Genomic DNA, 24,327 nt, shown 5'->3' with positions numbered 1-24,327 from the left:
TGTGATGGAATCTACCTTGACATATACACAGAGATCCACTGTCTTATTCTGCAGTGACTGTATTCTCAGCTTCTTACCTGAGCCCTTCCCCCACTACCACAAAACCCACCAAACCAGCACACCCCAACAGTCACATCTACCATACAGTAAAATAGGCCGTCTTAAAACATTTTAAGGGCTGTCAAAAACCCGTGCAATTTTCTCTCTCTAATCATTAGTTTGTGGAAAAATAAATCCTTCTCTGGTGTAAAGGACTGAAAATTAAAAACCCACAATAATACTCATAATAGAAATGTGAGTATTCATAGAATGGCTAAGGCTGGAAGGGCTCTTAAAGGTTGCCTGGTTCCAACTTCCCTGCTATGAGCAGGGACACCTCACACTAGACCAGGCTGCAAAGGCCTCATCGAACCTGGCCTCGAACACCTCCAGGGAAGGGGCATCCACAACCTTCCTGGGCAATCTGTTCTATGTTTGAATGACTTCCTATCTTGTTTATAACTTTGCTCATGTAGTTTTAGCATTTTTTTCCTAGTTTGTCCTTTGGCAAATCACACAAAAATGCCAAAAGTCATTTGACCATTACAGTTTATCCTTCTGAGAGGGGGAAGTGCCCTAGAGAAATGCACAAGAGATTGGGTTCTCTTTCTCAGTCTCCCCCCTCATTCTCTGAAGGATGTGAATAGGAATTCCATAATTTAGTCCAAGTGAGGCTGATTATAGAATTTATTTGGTGAAAACTTCCTGTGCTAGAAAAGGTCGTCCTTGGAATATTTCAAACTCTCAGCATCTTTACTCCATACTGAATCCAGTTATGATTGTATGTGAAAATCCTTTATTATTCAGACTTTCAACATATGGCTCAGTTGATCTGTTGTCCAGCATGGAGGTGATTTGCTGCATACGTGTCAAAATAATTCAGTACTGATAGCATGCTATTTTAATGTCACCAGGACTTCAGTACAGTCAACTTTCTACTTATGGTCTGTGGATCTTTGTTGCTTTATTTATAGGCTGTCATCCAAAATCCCTTGATGTTAATGAGTCATCTCCCTTTGAGGCATGTAAGGTAGTGCTTTTCAGAAAGACAAAATCAAACTTGTGAGTACTGACTGCTCGTGGCACGTAGAAGGGAAGCTCTGGCTAATTGAAAGTGCAGCATCAATGATGAGCAAAAAGACTCATCTTATGTTCTCAGATTGACACCTTTAACATGGAGCCTTGAGATTAAGGGAGTGAAATATCAAGAGAAAATGGATGACAGAGTTCTTCAGTGGGGGCAGAGCCTTAGATAGCATAAATTAGTGTAACTGCAGTGATGTCACCAGTGCAGTCCCTGTGAGTTTCAGGTGAGAATCCAGCACTGAGTCGCTAATTAATTGCAGCATTGTGCCTAAAATATTATAGACTGAAAAGTAATGGAATCTGTGACAGAGCTGATGCTTCTGACATGCTGTCCTGTATTCGTTTCTCTAGACTCTATTCAGCCAAAGTAGGCCAGTTTCTGTCCTCCTGACTCCGGGACATTTGTCATAATTCCAAAGAATCCATTTATACCACAGAAGCAACCTAATTATGATTGGGAGAAGAATACTGGCAGTTCTTAGTCACAAAAACATTCATCCTAAAATTATTATATGGAGATGGTATATATTTAGCATATCTATTTTTGGTTAAGCTCTCTCTAGCAAGATAGGTGGTAATTTTACAAAGGGCAAAAATGGATCAGCAGCCTCTTCCTTCAATATCTTGCAAAGCATAAAACCTCTTTAAAACTGAAGTGCTTTGAAAAATGCAAAATGTTGTAATTGTTACAAATTGATATGTGCAGAGTAGAGTAATTTAAAAATCATTAGAAGTATGCATTTTTTAAAGTAAAGTGCTTCAAAGAGAAATGAAGGCATAATACAGTATATTAATATAGCTCAAGACATCTCAAATTGGTTTCAAAATTAAACATCAAAACCTGCAACTTGAAAAAATAATTAGGTAAAACCATTTCATTGCAATCAGAAAACTCTTCAGGTTTAGGAAATTGCAAATTATGGGTGTCAGTCATTCTGATTTGCCAAGGACAAGGATATGCACTACAAGCAACTTGCAGTAGTGAAAATAGCCTTGAAATTTCCTCAGTACGTGAGGTGATCTGTCAGGCGTTTGCCATAGGCAGCTCTGTTCTGTGTTGATACTTCTACTCTGCTCCCTATTTTGGACAAATCTCAAAAACTTTTTAATTACACTGCAACCATCCTTCATTGTTTTGTTCTGAAGAAATGATGGACTTACCTAATTTTGTCTAACTGTCCTCTTTCTTTAATTTGTGGGGAGCTTTGACTATTACTGCTCTGCTAATTAAAAGGATGATTGAAGTTTCCCCTGCTGTTCCTCATCTGACTTTGTAGAAAGACTCTTCTTGCTACTGTATATTTCATTGAAAAGAAAAAAAGCAACGTGTGCCTATTTGTATCTCCTGTAGAGTTGCAAGAGTTTGCAAAAAGGTATCTGGTGAGCAAGATTTCTATTAAAAACTTAGTAGTTAAAGATTGGAACACTTAATATGTGTTGCTGGAGAATTTAAAACATGAGAAATTTAAGGCAGTGAAGGAGCACTCCAATAAAAATTAATTCTCCTGCATGTTGAAATCAGTCCAGAGGGAACCAGAAATACCTGATGTAGTCATGTATTGATTTAAGAAAGAGGATAAGTCAAGGGTATGAGATATACAGTAAGGAAACTTGGGATGTTTTTCAACTGATTGCTGCTTATTTTGCAGATATGCCAAAATTAATGACTCTTTCCTTCGCTTTTTCTTCCTGAAAATTAAGATTCTTAATCTATTGCTGTCTGTACCTCTTTCAGCAATTATTGGAAATATCTATCATTCAAATGTAAACATAATTTACTTAAGTCAACTTTTAAAATCCTAGTTTAGTCCACAAAAAGGTATTACTTACTCCACTGGGTGGAAACTTCAGACCCAATTTTGGATACTTCTATTCCAGCAGCTCTTCTCTTTTCCAGGAGAATACCTTAATTGCTCTGGTGAGAGCAGTATGGACATGATTATCCTACCTTCTAGGTACTGAACAGTGTCTTTCCTCTCTGTATGCACAGATTCATGTGTCTATAGAGTCTATTGTCTCCAGGAATGTCCACATTCCTGTGGTTTGTGCAAGGCCAGCTCTAATAGATCCATTTGGAGAGTAATGAGAGCTTAACATAAAGCTGTTACAACCTCGGTTGGGTGATTCTCTGGTAGCGAAACATGGCAAATAAGTGAGATTTTTAGTAGCAATTCAGGTGCCAAAGTGGTTCAATCACCTTCAGTGCTTCGCAAAGAGTATTAAGGGTCTAAATTTTGGCTTTAGACATTTAAAGTTGTAGTTACATACCTGCATCCCTTTTTGCATCTCAGCCTTGTTGCCTACATGGTAGCGAGTCTACTGGCAGTGATTAAGTACCACAGTGAAACAACTGACAGGATATAGTGTGGAAGTGACTTGTGGATACTGGATGTCCAAGAAAATATCAAATTCTGCATATGAAAGCCTGGTGCTCCACAAAAATCCTTTATAAAAAAGGTCTCTGTGCAAATGTTCTGCTGGCGCTGTTGGTGCTGTAGTGGAGGGGAAAAACCAGCCTAGGTGGACACCCAAACAGTAGCAACATACAAAATCTTCAACTTTTAATTTGCTAAGGCAAGACTCATGATGAAGCTCTGACATGCTATCCAAACCACCAGCATTTAAAGGATTCTTGTGTTAGGAGGGAGCTTCTAGCTGGACATTACACATGGGAATTGTTAGAGCAAGAGTACAAAAAAGCAGTAGGATAACTGGAGGTTCTGTTCTTCAGTAAATTTCAGAACATCTATTATGCAAAATGTGTTGCATAGGTCCCTGAAAAGCAGATATTGATTTTTTTATTATTTTTTTTTTAATTGCCATGGTAGGAGTTCTACAAAAATAGCTATCATTTCGATATACTTATGCAGGGGAGTCTGTGGAGCTTAACTTCCCTCTGAAAATAATAAATGGCTGCTGATAAAAGTAAAAATCATAGGAACTTTCTTTCCTCCTGCACATTGCATTCTTAAGGTTTTGGTTGTGCAAATTGTTGCAAGAGATATGTAGACATCTAAGGAATTCCCAGTCTCTGCCCACTTTAGGATCTTTTGCTTAAATGTTTAGCCTCAAATAATACTTTTTAAATAAAATTAAATTTACAGTAATTATGTACAAACATTTCAACGGTGATAGAGCAAAAACTGCCTGTGTGTTGCAGCTGCAGTGCACATTTGGGCATGTTGCTCTTCAGTTTAGGAAGCCTTAGCTATTTTATAAACAGACTATTGAAACAGCATCTATCACCTTGTGATCCAGAATAATTTTCTGAGGGACTGCAGAAAGCTGATTGTTCCCATGGCGCATTTATCGTTTCAGTTCCTGCTCCGGTCATCCATGCACTCCTTACAGAAATGCCTGAGAGAAGAGTGGCCAGGCTGGAGGTGCCTGTGTTAGCCCTGCAGAGTGAGAAGTTCACAGGGTGTTTTTGAGCACTATGAGACTGGACAGCATGTCCTAGGGGTGACAGAACTGCCTCAGCAAAGCAGTGTCCACATGGGCAGGGAGGGAATGAGGAGAGATGATGAGTAAATAGAAAAATGTAGGCAGCAGAGAAAGAAGAAAGCAAGCAAAGTAATAGTAATAATAAATAGTTTGCTTCTTGAATTGACAAAGAGCTATAGCAGATGAAGAGTTGAAGCAGGGACACAGGGTGTGGTGCCAGTGCTCACCTCAAAGCAAGAGTCGTGTGCCTGAGGTGCTGTTTCTCCCTGGTACGGGAAAAGTGCAAGTCATGAGCTGCATCTTTGCTTGAGCAGCAACAAGACAGAAGAGCAGCTGCCAGATGCGTGTTGCTATTTCTGTTTGTGCTGCTGACACAGAGGAAGTTCTGGTTTATTTACTGAGAGCTGCTTCATCTCTCTCTGTTCCCATTTTCATAAAGACAATGATGAATACAGGAATTTTTGCTCCTGGTCTGTGGGAGCAGTGTTCACAGGCAGGCAGTGAGCACCCTGTGACTTCTGCTACTGGAGGCTGCTCTCCCTGCTTTTGTGAAAGACCTTGTTGGCTTTGGCCAAAAATCTGCTTATCTGTGCTAAAAAGAGACGAAGCAAGGCCAGCTTCTTCAGCTGACTTTGCTTGTGATGGTGAACCTGAGGTGTTATTTAAAAGCTGGTAATGACCTTTAATTTCTCATGCTAGTCTGTATTGTGATACACATGGATTGCTGGGAACACAGACTTCCTAAGGCTTATTTTACTTGATCCACTGTTTCTGTCTGTCTATGTAGTCCTGCTCTTCACTGGAAAAAAATTACCAAAACAGACATATGTGCTTTTAGAAGCATCCAGGAATAGTCTGTTGATGCCCATTCTGCAAGTCACCATCCCTTTTCCTTGAGTGCCAGCTCTGTGTCCAGTTTGGGCAGCAAGAGTGTCTGTGCCACTTTTGAGCTGCCATTGTTCTACATGCAAGTCTGAATAGATGTGCCTGTGATATTGAGAAAGTAGTACCAGTGCCAAGCTATCTATCATTTTGAGCCCTTGGGAGGTATGATAAGTAAAATATATCTTCATTCCTGAAGTCAGCAGGTACATCTGATGTACAGAACTGAGTGAGGTAAGCACTTACTGGAGTAACTTTTGTGAGTAGACCCATATTCAAAGGTCATGCCATAAGCCAGGGAATGAAAGATGGTGCCTACTCTTTGTAAATAGTGTTTAAATAAATCATTGCTTCTTTACTGAATATAACTAATCAGATTTACTAATTAAATAATTGTGGAAAGCTTCATGCTCTGAGCAGAGCACAAATCAGTGTTAATACTTCTGTGTATCATGAAAGATTTAGTGCATATATAAAGATATATACTGATCTATCCAGGCAATCTTATGAACCTTTCTTAAAAACAGTTGCCTCAAAATTTTTATTTTCTTTTGATGCCATACCTGAGACAGCTGTATTAAATGTACCTACTGAGCCATACCTTTTCCTGTTCCCTTTTTCCCTACAAAGCCATTTGGTCACTCTCCATGTTTGTCCTCTTTGTTATACACTGCCTCATGCCTTTCCTGATTCTCATGGTCTGTCACTTACTCATCAGGTTCCCCATTTTTCCTACACAAGTGGCTTCTGAGCCCAAGGAACTGTGGGTTGCGTTTTCCCCTCTGTGGTCGTACACAAAGGCATTGGTCTCCCAGCTTTCATCTCACTCATTATTGCTCAAGATAGATTGTTCTGCACTGCTTTCTTACAGGTCTCCTGATCAAATAAAATATCGAACAAGGTAGAAGTTGCAAGGCATTTCCTTTTGTGGTTCTCAGTGTATTGTGGAGGATTTCAGAGCTTGTTAGTTGGAGTATGAATCTCCAGTGACAACTGTAATCTCACTGCTTTACAACATGTACAACTTGAAATCAAACAGTGGAGACAAATTATAAAACAGGACCAAATTTGACAAGGAAGTTCCACATTTACTTGGGCAACACTGTATTTTAAAAATGTCCTGGTCAGAATACTGTGTGGTTCTCTTCACCCTTGTGTCAGTCTAATCTTCCTTGCTATTAAATTACACTTCTGGTCATTTATTTTAAGCCTTTCCCACAAAGGCCTTGTCCGACCTGCCAACCTATATCGTTTCTGAGAAAGAGACAGGTCCTGCAGCTGAAGTCTCTTGTGTGGCCAGCACAGCATAATTGTATTCTGCTTTACACCTGCACTGGGGCTGGGTAAACAGAGATATTCCCAATGGCAAATGAGTGGTCCTTTCCAGTGGTATCAATTTTCAGAGCTTTGCCTGCCTGAAATGAAATATCTGTTAGTTTATTTACCATTACCAGCCCAGATTCATCAGGCTGTATTGATTAAATTTTTGCACTGTAAAAATACCATTTTGAACCACAGTGAAATGGATAAAAGGTGAGGGGTGTTATATATACAAATTGAATTTGGATCCTAAAGAAAATATTCTTCATTAGATGAAAAATAAAGCTGCCAAAAAAGAGTGTGATAAAAAGTCTAACAAGAGGTGAAAGTTTCTCTGTTACTTCTCCCCCCCTCTGGTGTATTTGCCTTTTGGACATTTCTGGCTGTCCACTGATTACTCTTCTACACAAATGTATTTTCAAGCAAATTAAGGCTCCCAGTTTGGAAAAGATACTTTAAACTAGCATTATCAGAAGTTATGTTATAGTTTGTTAAAAAACACAATTACATTCATATATTTGATATTAATATAGTGTTAATGGCAGCCTTCCTGGTAGAAGTCAGAAGAGCTAATTATAGAGTACTTAATGCATCAGAAATAAATTCAATGAGATGATGGTAGGATTGTTTCCAGAAAGCAATTAAAATTGTCACTAGATTGATGGTAAAACATTTTGAATAACAAACAGTGAGGATATGGCATTTTAGTTCCAGTGGTTTTATTTTCTGTGCTGTGGCCTGTTGTAGGAAGATAAGAAAGGCAGTTAGATATCTGTGAGGCAACATGTCAGAAAGGTTTTGTGCATAAAGCTTACAGTAGAAAGCTTTAAAATGAAACAATGTTTGGAGAATGGAGAAGTTTTGCCTTTGGTACAAATAGTTGATCATTGTGTGGTAATTGTGTCTGAATTATCTCAAATAATACTCAGGGCTGTGTGAAGTTTAGATTGCCCCACTTTGTTCTGAAGTCACTGACTATTCAGTAGTGCTTTTCTGCAACTCTTGTCTCTCTGAAGAAGAACCAACCTCTTGAAGGACCTCACTGCCTCCCAGTATAACACCTTCTGAGATAATGCAGTTCAGAACATGAAAAAGAGCACCAGGATTGGTCCTTTAGTAGGGATAGAGTGATTTCAGCTCTGCTATTTTTCATTTGCCTGTGAGACAATCCAAAAGTGGTCTCACCAGAGTCACTAATTTACTTCATAGCAAAACCAATAGATCTACTGAAGAGGAAATGGGCAACCGGGTGTCAGTCATGTAATCATGAGGGAAAGGTGGTACTTAATACAAGTTCAAGTAATAGAAGACATCAAGAAGATGCAAGAAAAGAATTCTATGTAAGAAGTTTAAGGAATGTCCACATTTGCGTAATGCAGAGAAAACTGCAAATGGCTGTAATGTCTTATGAGCCTGTAACATTCAGAGCCACAAATTAGAGCAAATATGATTTGGAGTAGGACCTGTTTTCTCCTTTAGAATTTCCAAAATCATTCCTCTTCTGCTTAACATAGTTTTATATGCTTCCTACAGTTGTTTGCTTGATGACAGTGTCAGAAAGGATAAATATCAATAGCGGAATAAATTTAAACATTCTAGTCAGATAACAGACTGTGGTAGAAAATTATTTCAGACACAAATGTCTGAAGTCAGGTGAGATGAATCTCACTGTTTGTCTTTTGCTGGGATGGGCCATCAAGTCCCATTTTCGTGCAAAAGCAGAATCTTTGGAAATTACTGGAAATTATTTTGGAGGTATATGTGAGGATAAAATCAGTGCAATAGTTTTGCAGTGTTTGTGTAATTAACATCAAAGTATTGCTTTAAATTTATTTACACTAATATCACAAAACACTCAAACTCACAAATTGTAGTATTGTGAGATGATCTTTAATGTATTTAATTGTTAGATGTAAGTGCGGGATGCATGGAGAGAAGGACAAGAAGGATTGCAGCTAGTGAAATTTAGATTGAGAGAATATTAATCTGTGTAGATATTCTGGTGGTGGTCTGGATTATCTAGTCCTGTTGTAGGTCCTCTGTTGCTGGGACCTTTCAAAGGATACAAGATATGATTTCATTTGGAACAAGGAAGAACAGATTATCATGGAAAGTCCTTTGCACCTCTGTTTTCTATAATTAATCACAGAATCATGTAAACTGGGCTGTGCACATAGATACATCAGAACTGTGTGTTATTGCAGTGTTCGGACAACAGAGCAGTGGAGGCGCTTTTTTCTTTCTTTTTTTTTGCCAAATAGTTGTCAGTCATTCAGTGATGATCTGTCATATTGATGTATTTTTTAGTGTACCAAATTGCACATAAAGATCTGGGGCGTTTTCCCATCAAGTGTTACTTGGTGGTGTGAAGCACAGGAGGAGATGTAGCAGTAATTGGTGGGGAATCCACCTTTGCTGCCTTTTCCACCCAGGAACCTGATTTCTGTTTGCCAGAGGAAACACGTTCACAAAAGCTGACAGCCAAAGACTTCAAAATTAATGTTTTGCAGACACTTCCAAGTTCCTTTAATTTCCAACTCAGACTTGAAGAGCAGGTGCCACTGAATAATTGGTGTAGCCCATGTAATGCTTCTGTGTTGCCTCTGCAGAAAAGCTGTCCCTAGCTTGATGTTTTATTGGCATAGCTGTGGTGGGCCAAGAATGTAAAAAATTGCACACCTACCTGACAGACTGTGATGCTGTTGAAGAAGCCTAGGTTAGAGGCAATTATAACATCCCAGTTGCCAAATGAGTTTAAATCAGAAAGATAATTTAACCTGGACCACAAATGTCACATTTCTTCTAGCACAGGTATGTAAAACTTAGTATGTACATCACCTCTCTGGTCACTGTCTCTCAGATGACCTTCTCTCGTGGGGACAACATCCCATTAGGTTGTACTGGGGAAAAAAAAAAATAGCTCAAGTGCTTTTCAAACTGCTAAAACTTTAAAACTTTGTACTTTTTTATAGAGTAAAAAATTATATTAATAAAGTCAGTTGCTGAAAATGAAGGCTAGAACAGAGTTGTCTCCAGGACACAGCAGGAAGGTAATTTGAAAAGCTCGGGAACATTGTTGAAATTATCATGTAGGCTTATTAAATGCAATGTATATTTAAATTGAAAAAACTTTATTTATTAGGCCTAGATAGGTGATATTTTACTGCCTCCAGCAGTTAAGCTTATTGGATGAAAGTCAAGATAGATTAGTTTCTAATCTTTATGGAAAACCACTTATTAAAAGATGGATAGCAAAATTATGAATATGCTACTTAAGGTTCAGACTGTCTGTAGAACAAGACTCAGCCCTGAATGCAAAGAAAGTAAAATGAAAGTATTTTCATAGTAAGCATTTGACCACTTTTGTTTACATATAGTTTTGTATTCTTAGCATGATTTTCTAGGAGTTATTTCTGAAACATGTTGAATTAACATGAAAATCTTCCCTTATCATTCCAAATTATAAAATATTTAGCTTTAATTTCCCTTTCCATATCACACAACGAGAAACTTATTACAAAGCACATTTGAAAGAACTCATTGTTGACTTAGGTAATTAAAATGAAGAGTGTGGAGTGAATTTTTAATGCTTTTTAGATTAGCTTAGGAATGATCAACACATTTGTCTCCTCGAGAATATGTACAAATAATGCTTCACAGCTCACATTCGCCTTCTCCCAGTAAAATTAATGAGCATTCAGAATTGAGGACATGTCAGTAAAAATTCTAGACTGAGCTGAACATTTTTTAAGTCTCTTAGTCATTAATTGGTTTTAAGTCCAAGGATGCTGAATTTTAGATTTGGCAAAGACTGTATTTCATTAAAGTCTATAAGAAGCTGCTGGGGTTGGCTGAGGCTCCCAGCAATTTGCCAGCACACTGCTCGCCCTGAGCCTGCCCAGCAGAGCTTGTTTAAATAAGGAAATTAACTTCAAAGAGAACCGTCTTTTGATTTCAAGATGTACAGGTGCATAAACTGAAACAGAGCTGTGAATTAGGGTGACTCTGGTGGTTTTGTGAGACCTATGAAAATTCACACCTACTGAGGATCTGGTTTCATAGAACAGCCAATGACCCATCACGCTCCATGAGATCTGCCCAGAGCTCAGGCAGGCAAGGTGGACAGGCATGTATCTCACTGAACAGTGATGAGAGTGGGAGGCAAGGGATGGCTTTTATGTAAGCCCACAGGTCTGAACACCAACAGAGTTGAGGGACTTCACAAATTGTGTGTCTTGCAACTGTACTGTGTGAGAATGATGGACAATTAATGGAACATCATAATTAAAGGCTTGTGATAGAATAGAATCATCATAGAATCATAGAATCTTAGGGGCTGGAAGGGACCTCGAAAGATCATCTAGTCCAACCCCCCCTGCCAGAGCAGGGTCACCTAGAGTACATCACACAGGAACGCGTCCAGGTGGGTTTTGAATGTCTCCAGTGAAGGAGACTCTACAACCTCCCTGGGCAGCCTGTTCCAGTGCTCTGTCACTCTCACAGTAAAAAAAAATTTTCGGATATTCACCTTGAACCTCCTATGCTCCAATTTGCACCCATTCCCCCTTGTCCTATCACTGGTCATCACTGAGAAAAGCTTAACTCCATCTCCCTGACACTCACCCCTTACATATTTGTAAACATTGATGAGGTCACCTCTCAGTCTCCTTTTCTCCAAGCTAAAGAGACCCAGCTCCCTCAGCCTTTCCTCATAAGGGAGATGTTCCACTCCCTTAATCATCTTCGTACTCTGCGCTGGACTCTTTCAAGCACTTCCCTGTCCTTCTTGAACTGAGGGGCCCAGAACTGGACACAATACTCCAGATGCGGCCTCACCAATGCAGAATAGAGGGGCAGGAGAACCTCTCTTGACCCACTAACCTCACTCTAATGCACCCCAGGATGCCATTGGCCTTCTTGGCCACAAGGGCACATTGCTGGCTCATAGTCAGCCTCCTGTCTACCAAGACCCCCAGGTCTCTTTCACCTACACTAATACCCTTGAGCTGACTTGTCTATTCCAAACTGTAACCTCTTGTCACCTGACTCCCGTCTTACCTTAAATAAGTCACCTCCCCCTTACTCATGTCTGCTTGCAGTCTTGTCTGGTGGCACAGCTTGTGTGTTCCCATCCAGGCTGTGATCTGCATCTTCTCCCTTGCCCTGCCTGTATTGCTGCTTTGCTCCCAGCTAAATCGGTGGGTTGATTTAGCTTAGCAAGCTGTTGGTTATTAACCCAGGAAAATAAGGTGAATAATTTTCTGGCAGTTGCCTGAAGAGAATTTTTTTTTGCTGCCCAGGGAAGTGGTGGAGTCACCATCCCTGCATGTATATAAAAGACATGTAGATGTGATGCTGAGGGACATGGTTTAGTGGTGGACTTGGCACAGTAAGGTTGAGAGTTGGACTTGATGATCTTGAAGGTCTTCTTCAACCAAAACAATTCCGTGTTCTGAATCAGTGTACCACAGTTTCAGACAGAGCCAGGAGATGGATGGAGAGGAAGGGGAGTGGAATTGCTGTTTCAATCAAAGGAGACATCTTTGGTTGTCTCAACTGCTGCATCTATCCCCAGTACAAAGCCCTTGTGCAGTTTGGGTTGCTTCTGAGTCCTGTAGCACCAACTGCTATGGAAGGAGGAAGATACTCCATTGGAGGAAACAGTTGCATTAGTCTGACTTACTGTCCAATTTCAGAGTTTTCTAAATTTTTATCACATCAGCTTTGCTTGAAGCTATTTGCCTATTTAAAGTTATTAGTTTCCCATTGCACGCAGTCACTGTCCAGTCACTCAAGTGTCTCATTTTGTCCAGTCTGCTGTAGAAACCTAATCTGTGGATACAAACACAAATGCTAACATGGCTCCCTGCTATCCTGATGTTTTTTCATTGTTTATCTACAGGAGGAGCTAAGGAATTGTTCTGCATTTAAAAACAGGACAACCTGAACTGATAATGTTGGTTTTTTTCTAATCTGAGTTGTTTGAATTAGCTGTGGAGTAAAGCTGCAGGTATTACCACAGCATTAATAGGATGACGTTGGGCTTGATTTCCCTTGCTTTGCATGAGAAGTCTGGGGAGAATCTCAGATTTGCACAGCAGAAGAACACATCAACATGCTAAACAGCATTTCTGAAACCTTAGAGTAAATCATCAAAACAGACATAAGTCTCAGGATTGGCCTCAGTGACCATAAAGTGTGAGCAGGCTGAGCAGCAGGAAACCAGGGCAACTGAGGAAGGTCTATGGTCCAAACTGAGAAACCAGGTTTCATTACATCATTACAAAATCAGTTCTGATTTGCATCCAAGATGATTTAGATTAAATATTTGGAGGAAAAAATACATACCTAGATCTTACCTTTTCTTCTAGTAAAGATCATTTTGGCATTCCTCTGCTGGAACAGGTTTGACACACACCTTTTTTATAACACTTTGTGCCCAGTTACTGGTATCTGGTTAATGTGCCCTGACTTGCTGGCAGAAATGAGGTGTGAAAACTGAGTAACTGGGCAGAGGACAATTAACCTAACATTTCCTATCACATAGAGCCAGTTTGGGGTCCAGAACTTGTGCTGTGCTTGTGCTGTTTTCCAAGACAGTGTGGTTGGGATACAGGAAACCACTGAATTCCAATAGGTGAAAAATAAAGGTTAATTTGTTTGGCTGTGTATGATCTTTAGTGAGAAAATAGAATAAAATTTTTAAAGTGAGCCTTGTGAGTGAGGACTATGTGCTGACTGACCCAGGATATTTTTTATGAGATAGTAAAACGTGTATCTCCAAATTATTAATCTGATTGAATTTATGAGCTTTAAAAGTGCTTAAATATTTTATTCCTTGTGTGAAATGTGGGAAAAACAATGGAAAACATTCTGGCATTTTAAGATCCATTTAATTTTGGGGTGGTAAAATAGGAATATGTGTAAGATCTATGTCTCTATGTGCCTGCATTCCCTTTGGTCTCATGCTGTTATTTCTTTTGTTTGATTGGAAGATGAATTTGTCATGATTAGACTCTGCTGGGTAAACAGACAGCAGTGAGGCAGGTGTCCATGCCGTGTGTGGGAATGTGTCCAAGGTTTTCCACAGCTGGTTCTTCGATCTACTTACAGAGGAGTGGTGGGAGCTGCAAGAGCTGCTAACCTGGTTGGAAACTCTGTGTATGACTTTGTTTCCTCACTTCAGCCCTTCCAGCCTGCATTGCCACTTCTTTATACTGCTGCCTACAGTATTCCCTGAAGTTTTGACATTAGCTGAAGTAAGCTGGTCCCACAACTGCAAAAACCTATGTAGTAGATACTCAATCCAGAAGGGTAAAAACAAACAAACAAAAAATCTACTGTATTTACCCCAGTATAGCATAAGCTACAGAGTATTTCTTAAAATCCTCTAACAATCTTTGCCACTCACAGTAAAATACCAAAAGCAATAATTATAATGAACTAGAGGGAGACCAGGAGAGATCAAAGGCATCCCTCTGGCAGCCTAAATCCTTGAATTAGCAGGTAATTTGCTAGATTTAATTCTCAGGAGTTAGCCCATGCCCCAAGCTATAGAGATAGGTTAAAATAATACCAGTGTCCTTCTGCCAGGCTGGCCTGGGGATGGTTCTTTTGTAAGGTCAGATCTGGTAGGATCATTTTACATCCTGAGTACAGGAGCAAGTGCTTCATTGACTTCAGTACCAATGAAATAACAGAGCAAGACCCCCTGTAGTCCTCTGAGTGGCCTCCCAAGTTTCCAAGGAGTAAACAAGTAAAAAACTGAAAAAACGAAACCAAATTATGCAGCAAGGAAGAAGTACCTGCAGGCAAGCATTCTGAGGCATGAAGCATGAGATTAATATATGATTAGCATGAAGCAATCAAGTCTTTCTAAGGGTTAATGCCCCAGGCTCAGCACAGTTTTTCATTTGAATATAGCAGAGCAGTCTCTGTCTTATATCCTCTTTTGCAGGAATATCATCAGATAATTATGTGTATCTTGTACTCCTCGTAGGAAGAGTAAAATTAATTTTATGTAGCTGATTTTGACTTCCTCAGGACAGCACTTGACAGTTGCTTTTACTGCATTTTATCTTAAGTATTTTCTGTGCCTTCTGCTTCTGAAGGTGATTTTGAGTTTCATCAGGCTCCTCCATTTTGTCACTCACTGGATTCTTTCGATTGCACTCAGTGCCATCACCCCAACTATTAATAAGAGGTTGGCACATCTGCAATGTCACTGAGCAGTTCCAGTTCTGTCCTGCTTTTTTTCTTTATGTTAAAATTATTGAAATCAATAAGATTTCAATTTAAACTTTAAAAACTTTGCTTGGTATATACAATGACAGCATTTGTCATTACAAATGCTTCTACAGCTGTTTATATACAACAGTTCCAAGATATAAATGATCGTTGTTTGAAATCTGTCAAGGGAAAAATCCTGCCACAACTAAATATGTAACAGTGACATTTGAAATCCGAGCAGACACGTTTATTTGGCTTACACTTGTTATGCTATCAGCTGCTTTCTGAGAGGAATAAGGAGGAAGCATTTCTGTGGCAGGTTAATTGTAGAATAACAAGCAAATTCTGTCTCTTGACACTGATTATTCTAAATAAATTCAAACTATGTAGAAACCTTTTATAATGAAGCCATTCTTTTCACAGAACAACTTTAGTGTAAGTGGAAGTAGAATTGCAATTGGCATATTGTGATGTATTGAAACAATTCAGGACTTCTATTCCACTTCACAATAAGTGGTCTTCTACAATGCCCAGGTAGAGGAATTGTTCTGAGCGCAATCAAGAAGGTATTGCTGTCTTCCCCAAACAGCTTTTCTGGTTTCTTAACAGTTGTTGACTCATAAGAGTCAGGAAGGAAAAACAGTGTCAATCTTTGGAATAAGTGTTAATCCTTGAAAGCCATTTTAGACGTAGGCAGATTTGCATGGCTTGTAAATCATGTAATATTGTGTAGTGCCACCAGAGCAGGGTGCTTGCTCTTCTTTCACACTGTTATCTTTCTGGTCGCTCTTACTGTAAGTGAAGGCCATTTTGCCATCACTACAAATGTCTGAATATCTCAAAGACTTCTGCTTGTATGTGTTTAATGTGCCACTTCATCCTTTAATTCAGCTTGCCTGCAATATTTGAGTTTATAATAGATTGCAGAACTAAGCCACTGGGACCTAGGAGCAGATCTAGCAGGCTGTTATTAAAGGTCTCAGCTGAAAACAGTCAAAATATATTAACTGGTTTGTGTCATTGTTTGTTTTAGAGATGTTTATATATATATATGTTTGCTTATGCGTTTGCAGTCCCCACGACAAACAAATGATCTTGCAAGTAACTGCCACAGAAGGAGGCAGCCAGATAATGTAAGGTCTGTGCTGGGTGGTGAAATCCCATATTTGATCCAACTGATGGGTGATATTACTATAGAACTGATTAAATTTATTATCGTGCAAAGTCTATTTGCAGTATGAAACTGCTGTTTCATGTGATGCATTTTTGTAATCTTCTGCAGAGCTCTGTACCCTGGACTGTGGCAGCCACGGTGTCTGCTCTAGAGGGATGTGCCAGTGTGAAGAGGGCTGGGTGGGACCAACCTGTGAAGAACGTACCTGCCACTCTCACTGTGCTGAGCATGGGCAGTGCAAGGATGGGAAGTGTGAGTGCAGCCCTGGATGGGAAGGGGACCACTGCACCATTGGTAAGGGCCTTTTGTACCTCTTGAAATAAAATACATGAAACTTTAATCAGTTATGAAAAGATTTGCTATTAGCCATCGCTCTGCTTCAAGTCATATTGAAAAACAGAGACCCCAAATCAGGCCAGGTGTAAAAAGGCACCTCTGCACTGTTGCTGCATCCTGCTTGTCCCACAGAATAGCAGCTCAGTGCAGCTTTCTGTTTAGAGGAAATAACATTGATGAAATATTTTTTTTAACCATAAAAACACACAAAATAATGATATGTTGATCTTAACATATCTTTGGGTTGTGTTCATATGTGAACTTTGAGTCAAGAGAGAAAAAACTGTTTAGTAAATAGAAGGTATAAGGGGCTGAAGCTATTATTCATCTTAAGCAATATTTGCGTTAAATTTTTTGCCTTCATGCTGAAGGATTTACATATTTTACTTATTACTAGAGGTGTTTTTTCTAGAGCTGGCCTCTTAACAATATTCCTAATAAGGTAGAGCTTTCAGATCTTTTTTGAAGTGTATATACAGAGGTAGTAGTTATGTTTTTCAGTTAAATACAACAGGTTTTTGCAAAATCTGATAGTATTTCTTGCTAAAATGTCACAAAGCAAGATTATTCATAAACATTGTAATTGTTTATACTAGCAGGATATCTAATCTTCAGAGGTAAGCAGCCAGCTATGGCTCAAGCTGTCCTCTGCATGCTTGTCATCAAATGGAGAACCATCACATACTTAACAAGTTTTAATCACAGTAGCAAGAATAGATCTGACTGCAGTAAGAGGGAGACACTTTCTATCTAACCAACAGGTTGGCAAACAATAAACAAATGGTGTCAGTCTTTGCATTTGGGTACAGATTTTCAATCCATCTCAGATTTGTTCTTTTCTTTTTTAAGCTCACTACTTAGATGCTGTTCGAGGTAAGATTTTCATATCAGCATTGTGCTGGAATGGTGAAAAGATCCAAAAGTATTGGGAATGGCCTGTTTTGTGTTTCCTGTCTTGTCTGAGCTTCTGTACTACTAAGCTGCCAGAATAGATAAAACATTTGTTTGTGGAGATATATACACACCGAGAGAAAGACAGAAAAAAATGCAGTTTTAAACAAATAATGTGCTCTATTCATTTGCAGAGTTGTAGAGATGTAAGCATGTTTTATGTGGCCATCTGATGTGCTGTTAGGCAAATCAGATTTTTTGCTCTCGGTCCAAAGTAATTACAGAGCTGAGCACTTGTTCAAAAAACTTTGTGTTGATTGTGTCTTCCATGAGAACAAAATAGTAATATTTTATTTTGTCATTTGAGTTTGAAGTAACCTTATTTTGATAGAGAAGCACACCTTTTTAAAGCTGTCTAGGCTAGATGTTATGCAGCTCTCTTCAAATCATTTGATACAAGAGTTTAATTTTCTGTTGGTGTGTGTCTGGTGCTGCTCATTTGATTTCTGTGCCTTGCCACAAGTCCTGCTTGGTTATGGCACAACAAGTGCCTTCCCCAAGTTTGGCAGGAGTCCCTCCCTCCTGGCCATGCTGAGAGGAGCAACGATGCATGTTGCCCCTTGCAAAAATGCTGCGAGCTGAAATACCAAACTCACCAATATGCCAGAAAGACCTGGGAGTTTATTATGTATTTATTACTTTATTTCTTTGGAATTAGATAATAATAAAAACATGTAGGCATTCATTTGGTTATATTTGTCTTGGAGGATAACCACACAGCAGCAAAATACAGTCATATACAAGAAATTAATTCACTCAGCAGAACCGTGAAGTGGAAAAACATCCCCATTACCCAGAACAGCTTTCACATCCTGCCCTTTCCCCCAGCTCCCCAAAAGAAGCAAATTATTGGTATTTATAGTATATAATAGAATAGCAGAATGGCTTGGGTTGGAAGAAACCTTAAAAATCATCTAGTTCCAACCCCCCAGCATGGGCAGGGACACCTCCCACTAGAATATCTGGTGGTTGACAACCTCATGCAGCAACTTCCAGAACTGCAATGTGAGGAAGTGGTGCCACCCAACTCCAGCTCTACCAAACAAGAGTCAGACTCTCCAGTCTCCTTGTTTGCAGATGTGATTGATAAACTGTGCTGCAGGTGAGAAGGGGAGAGATGATGTGTCTGGTGTAAAGTCGCCAGGAAATGTGCTGCATGTTGGGCTGTAAGTCACAGCCTGACAGACCAATCAGATTCTCTGGTCCTCTGATCAGCTCATCCAGTGCCATTTTGGAGCATCTGTATCTTGGGGCTGCCAAACATACATGCAGACTTTTCCTCCAGAAAAATTCTCTTATAATATGTTAGTGTTGATGTTCACTATCAAGTACAGAAGGGCTTCCAGTACCTTTACGTCCATGCTGGCAAAAAAGAAAGGAGCCCTCTTAGAAGGGATGTCACTTGAGCTGTTAAGCTTATTGCTGAGCTTTGTCCATTGTCCTTTGGCTCCACGTGGGGCATGGTGAGGATGTGACCAATGTCTGAGCTGGCACTGAACTGTGCAAGCAGATGGACATGAGCGTACACATCCAAGAGACAATTCCTCTGTCACTCTTACAGGCAAGAGGTCTAGCTGAGAATGTCCAAGTTACTATTGATTCAGAGTTTGCAGGTATATAATCTAGAGGAGGCTACAGTCATTGTGTTCCAGTTTTGAGCTAGAATCAGAGCCATGAAAGGGCAAGTGTTTGCCATATTTCAGGTGGCCATAATATGAAGGAAGTAAAAATGGACATTGGAAGGAAATGCTGCCTCATTTACCTTCTGTAGAAAGAATTGCATTGTAGCAGAAATTAAACTGGCTTTTTCTTAGTCAGCTGAGTATTTATGAATAGAATAAAAAGGACATTTCTACTACCTGCAATGTGTAGGAGTATGTTCACCATTGCCAGTTTGTCATTTAAACAATATTTTCCATGCTTATCTTTGAAATAAGCATTGATTATGTGTATAGCTTCCTTTGGGATCTACAGCTTATTTTTCAATAAGTAGAGAAAGAGATAGACATGGCAGACCATTAAATATTTTCTAATAAGTTTGCTCATTTGCTTCCTGCATGCAAAATGTTACAAACTGAAAAAAATCCTCATTCCTCACTGAGAAATTACTTTGGGGCAAGTAAAGGGAGGAACCAGATGGGGATTTTTCCATATTTGGCCAAAAATATAAATGACTTGCAAGGAACCTGTGATCATTTGAAGGCAGAAAGTATAATAAACATATATGAAAGAATGCCAAAGAATAATTACAGATGTAAAGGAAGAGAAGAAAACTCCTCCATGAAGCCTTTTTTTTTTTTTTACATCTTTTCTAGATGGTTGCCCTGGTCTCTGTTATGGAAATGGGAGGTGCACGCTGGATCAGAATGGGTGGCACTGCGTTTGTCAAGTGGGCTGGAGTGGCTCAGGATGTAACGTTGTCATGGAAATGGTGTGTGGAGATAACCTGGACAATGATGGAGGTTTGTTTATTTGCCACATGCTTGATTTTCATTTGAATCTATAGTTTTGGTTTATGTTTTTCTTTTTGTCACAGATTGTCAGTTTTTGTTAATCTGTGCTAGGTATTATTCAAGGCAGAAGTTACGTGTGTCCTGGACCTATTATCCCAGTAATTTTTTCTTTAAAAAAAAAGTACCAAGTAATTTCTTCTATCTCCTTTCCACTCCATCTCATGTTCACAGTAACTCTATCATTTCAGAAGAGACAGGCAATGGATGCCAAAGTGTAAAAAAACCTCTGTGCCAGTCAAAATGCATCCAGAGTTTAGTCTTGTGTTAGCATTAAATGAATATATTTGCAAGCATAAAGCATTTATTTGGAGATGCTTTTTTCAAAATTAATCTCTTCCTTAATGTTTCCACTGAGACACAGCATAGTTCTTGTAATTGTCTGGACCTGTATTTGAACAATTGGTGAGTAAGCTAGTGTAGAAAGTATACAGAAGTAATTTTTGTAAGTCCCATGAGCAGAGCTCTGTGCTCTTTTTCACCAATTGAACGAGGGCATTTGGCACAAGATGCTCCCTGTCTCAGACCTCTGCATTCTTGATTCATTCTAAGGCTAAGTAAGTTCTAGGTTTGCAGGGAAAAAACATAGTTCTTTCATACGTTAGGCTCTGCCTTCTTTCCAGTAGTTCATTCTAATGCACAAGCTAGTGTATTTCTTTTCAGGGAAAACATCCAGACTTTATTTCAAACTTACCAGTGAGAGAAAAGCCATAACATTCCTCACTGATTGCTCTCCAAGTTAATTATTTTCCCTATCTATTTTAGGAGTACTCATTTACTGAACAGTCAAGAAAGACTATTGCTTTCCTCTCTTTTACTTATTACCATCCTTCACAGTGTACTTGGCCCTACACTTGAAGCTCTGCAGCTTTCTTATTCAGACTGTGAATACATCTGTCCCAAGCACAGTTAGATTTTTTTTTTCCTTAGATTTTTACACTGAGATGCATTGAAATACATATTATGTTATTATGTCACACTTACAGACCATCTCAGTGTCTTGAGTGAGATCTCATGCTACACTGTACTGCCAAACCTGAGTGTAATGACTGTATATTTTCTTCTAGGTCGTTGATAAATTAAGCTTGATTCAGGGCCAAGAACTGAGGTCACTGTGGGACCTCAGTAAAAACATTCTGAATAAGTGATGATTCCTCATTTACAGATATATTTTGAGACCTTCAGATTTTGTATCCTGTGGGCTCCAAGACCATGCTGTCCTTTGGCAAAGGCTTCGTCATTTCTGAACCCCATTCAAAAATCCCTTTATTCCTCTCTCCTCCTTCCTTTTCCACCTTTTTTTCCAAGCCTTCTCCCAGCTGTCTCAGCCCACTCTTCCTTTCCCACTGGTCCCACTCCTGGCATCAAGGCCCCCCAGGGCCTCTCCCACCTGCCCACTGCTCTCCCCTGCTGGCCCAGCCACTGACTCACTCCCCTGCACTCTTCAAGCTGTCCACAAAAACCCTGTTCAGCTTATAATATATGTAAAGCATCTTCAGAGACACTATGAACTGGCTCTGTATAAACTGCCCTGTAGTGTGATTTTTGGGTGCTTTATATTCTGCAATAACCATGAGTTATTGAAAGACTTGGCAGTTTTAACTCTAAATCTCTTGGAATTTGGCAGTTTAAGGCAGACACTTAACATCATTTCATTGCAGGTTTTAAAAGTAATTTTCTTTTTCCTTTTTAATGGTAACATAACATGGACTAGGACAGCTCTGTTGACATTACAATTAGAGATAAGTGCAGAGAGAAATATTTAATTAAACTGACTGCTACAGATGGGCTAAAAGTAATTAAGTTTCCTTCACAATCAGTTCTATAGAAGAAAATAAAATTATTAAAATTAAACGTATTAAAAACACTTCTCTTTATATATGAAGTTTACAGGACCTGAGTTGGCATAAGCATAAATTAGAAAAATTCCCCTAAAGTCATTGGAGTTATACCAGTGTTACATCACCATGAAATCAGAAGCTGGTTCCTGGTGTTTTGGGCCACGTATACACGCACAACAGTAAAAACAGAAATTAGGAAGGAGACGTGACATTACCTGTCAAGTCATGTTTGTGGGGAGGTTGTGTCTTTGACTATGAACACATTAGGGTGGCAGAATGACTGTCCATCATGCTGTATTACTGGGTTAGGTTCCTCAAGATGGAAGCTATTAGCACTTTCTCCTGCAGGTGTGATGAGCTGAGAATGGGTGCTCACCTGAGTGACAGAAACTCAGCTGATGTTAGGAACTTCCTGAGCCATTAGGATGTGATCACATTCAGGCAGAGAGACACAGCCCAGATGATCATGCTCAAGACCTGATTTAGTGCCCTTGTATATTACAAATCAGGGTCTTATTCATTCCAATTGTCTTTAACTCAAACATTTATATTTCAGTCCTTGGGAGGTGTTTTGTACTTCAGGCTCATTAGGAGGAAGTTGCAACCAAAGAAAAAAGGTGTAGTAAAGTTGAACAATTATTATTTCGAACAAACACTAATTTCAGAAGTTAGAGTGATAATTTTGTGTAGTTTCCCATTGATTCATTTTACAGTACTTTCAGACATTGACAAACTGATATTTTTACTATATAAAAATACATTAAAATACATGGTAGAAAAAAAATGTGTTAGAAAATGACGTATTGTATTAGCTTCCAACTGTAGGGATTGAATAATGTAATTTATTTGGCATGAGGAATGTTAGTGCTATAGATTGGTCTGTAGTAATAGCACAAAAGCTGTTGGAGGGAGGAAGTCCTGAATTAAGTTTTTAAAGGGCTGGTAAATTAGTGTAAAGGGAAGTCCCAGGCATCCTGGTTCTGCAGATGCTGAAGCCCCGAGTTCCCTATCCATGCAGTTACCCATGGTGGTAAGCTTAGACACATGTGGAAATATTTTCCTTGCAGAGAGAATATGATTTCTTTCAGACCCCTGTTCACTTGTACCCTGATAGTACTGTAGCTGCCTTTCCCATAACTCTCCATCCTCCATCTCTCCATCCCATAACTCTCTGTTAGTTTTTCCTCCTTGCAGACTTAAGGGCATGTTTACCTGTTCAAATATCACTACAAATATCATTGCAAAGGTCTTAGCATTATAACAGATGCACAACAGCACGGTTTGTACTTGCTCTTGTGGGGTGCATCTGCAGTCTGTTAGCACTGTGATGTCCATTAAATCATGCCAAGAAGTCAAGCAGATGTCCTTTGCAGCAGGGCCTTTCCCTCACCAAGGCTTCCTTCAGCACCACATTATTCTCCCATTCATTATTCTCCATCTCTCCTTGTCATGACTGACATGATTTAATTTTCAGTTTAAAAGATAACCATTTAGCTCATCTGACCAAGTAATTTTCTCTTGTCCTGACATTACTTTAGACTTATTTGGAAGCTTCAGTAGGTCCAGGAGATTCACTGAAAGCTCTGCTGGATCTGCATGGGCGAGCGTGGCTGTCCTGGGTGCAAGGGGCAGAGCCCACTGCTGTGGGACACACAGGTCACCTGGCACCAGCTCACAGGTCCCCCCCCCGTGGAACCACCACCTATTTGCTGTTCAGGCCTCTATTGACATTGCTGCTGCACACCTAGGGCTTTGGCTGAAGCTGGAAGTTGCAGTCAGTCCCATTCATTTCTTTGATACAGATCTCTATTTTAAGTTTCCCTGGATTTCTTGTTAGTTTCCTCTTTCTTTCATGAATCAATCTTGACTGTTTGTTTTTAAGGAAAATACTATTTACTACAAGCTTTGAATTCTCTTCCAAATGTCCCTTCAGTCACTTCAGACAGTTATTGTGGCTTTCTCCAAGCTTTTCGAAGCACAGGAAAGTATATGACTCAGCATAGCCTTGCGTTGATAACCAGTGCTGCTAAAATATTGATGCATTTCTGATCCATCCATTGGCATTTTAATAACCTATCCATCACTGAGATATGGAGTCCATATATAAGTAATATGCTATTATTACACAATATAAATAATACTGATGGGAATGGTTTTCATTGTTGCTGAGCAGCAAGGGCTCCTTGGGGACACTTACAGTGTCAGAAAGCAATGCCTTGATGTATTTGCATTCTCCTGCGCATGGAAGGCCAAACACCACTAGTAGTCACTGAACAGAACACTCTGCAGCCTTTCCACAGGCACACTGGTGGGTTTTCAGCGTCTTTACACAAATGCCAGTGTTCCCAGTTACCTGCCTCACTGTCTGCTGTGTGCTACAGTGCTACTGGTACAGTCTGAGAAGCAGCTTGGATGAATGCACACAAATAAGCACTAGAGGCTTGTGCTTGTTACTGCTGCTTCATCTCTTCTCAAGTTCCTCTTTGATTCAGTTTGCTTAGATTCCTGGCAACCC

General features: G+C 39.5%; 1 protein-coding gene across 1 annotated transcript in view; it reads left to right on the top strand.

The window, feature by feature from the left end:
• The window catches only part of TENM1 (teneurin transmembrane protein 1), a 227,434-nt gene that overhangs the window by 115,078 nt on the left and 88,029 nt on the right, over nt 1-24,327 (top strand). Inside the window, 3 exon segments of the mRNA XM_009997127.1 lie at nt 16,283-16,468; nt 17,360-17,383; nt 19,777-19,923. Coding sequence (XP_009995429.1) covers nt 16,283-16,468; nt 17,360-17,383; nt 19,777-19,923 — 357 coding nt within the window.

This window comes from Chaetura pelagica, unplaced genomic scaffold, assembly GCF_000747805.2.
Source record: "Chaetura pelagica isolate M959 unplaced genomic scaffold, ChaPel_1.0 scaffold344, whole genome shotgun sequence".
NCBI lineage: Eukaryota > Metazoa > Chordata > Aves > Apodiformes > Apodidae > Chaetura > Chaetura pelagica.
This window is presented reverse-complemented; position numbering and strand designations above follow the sequence as displayed.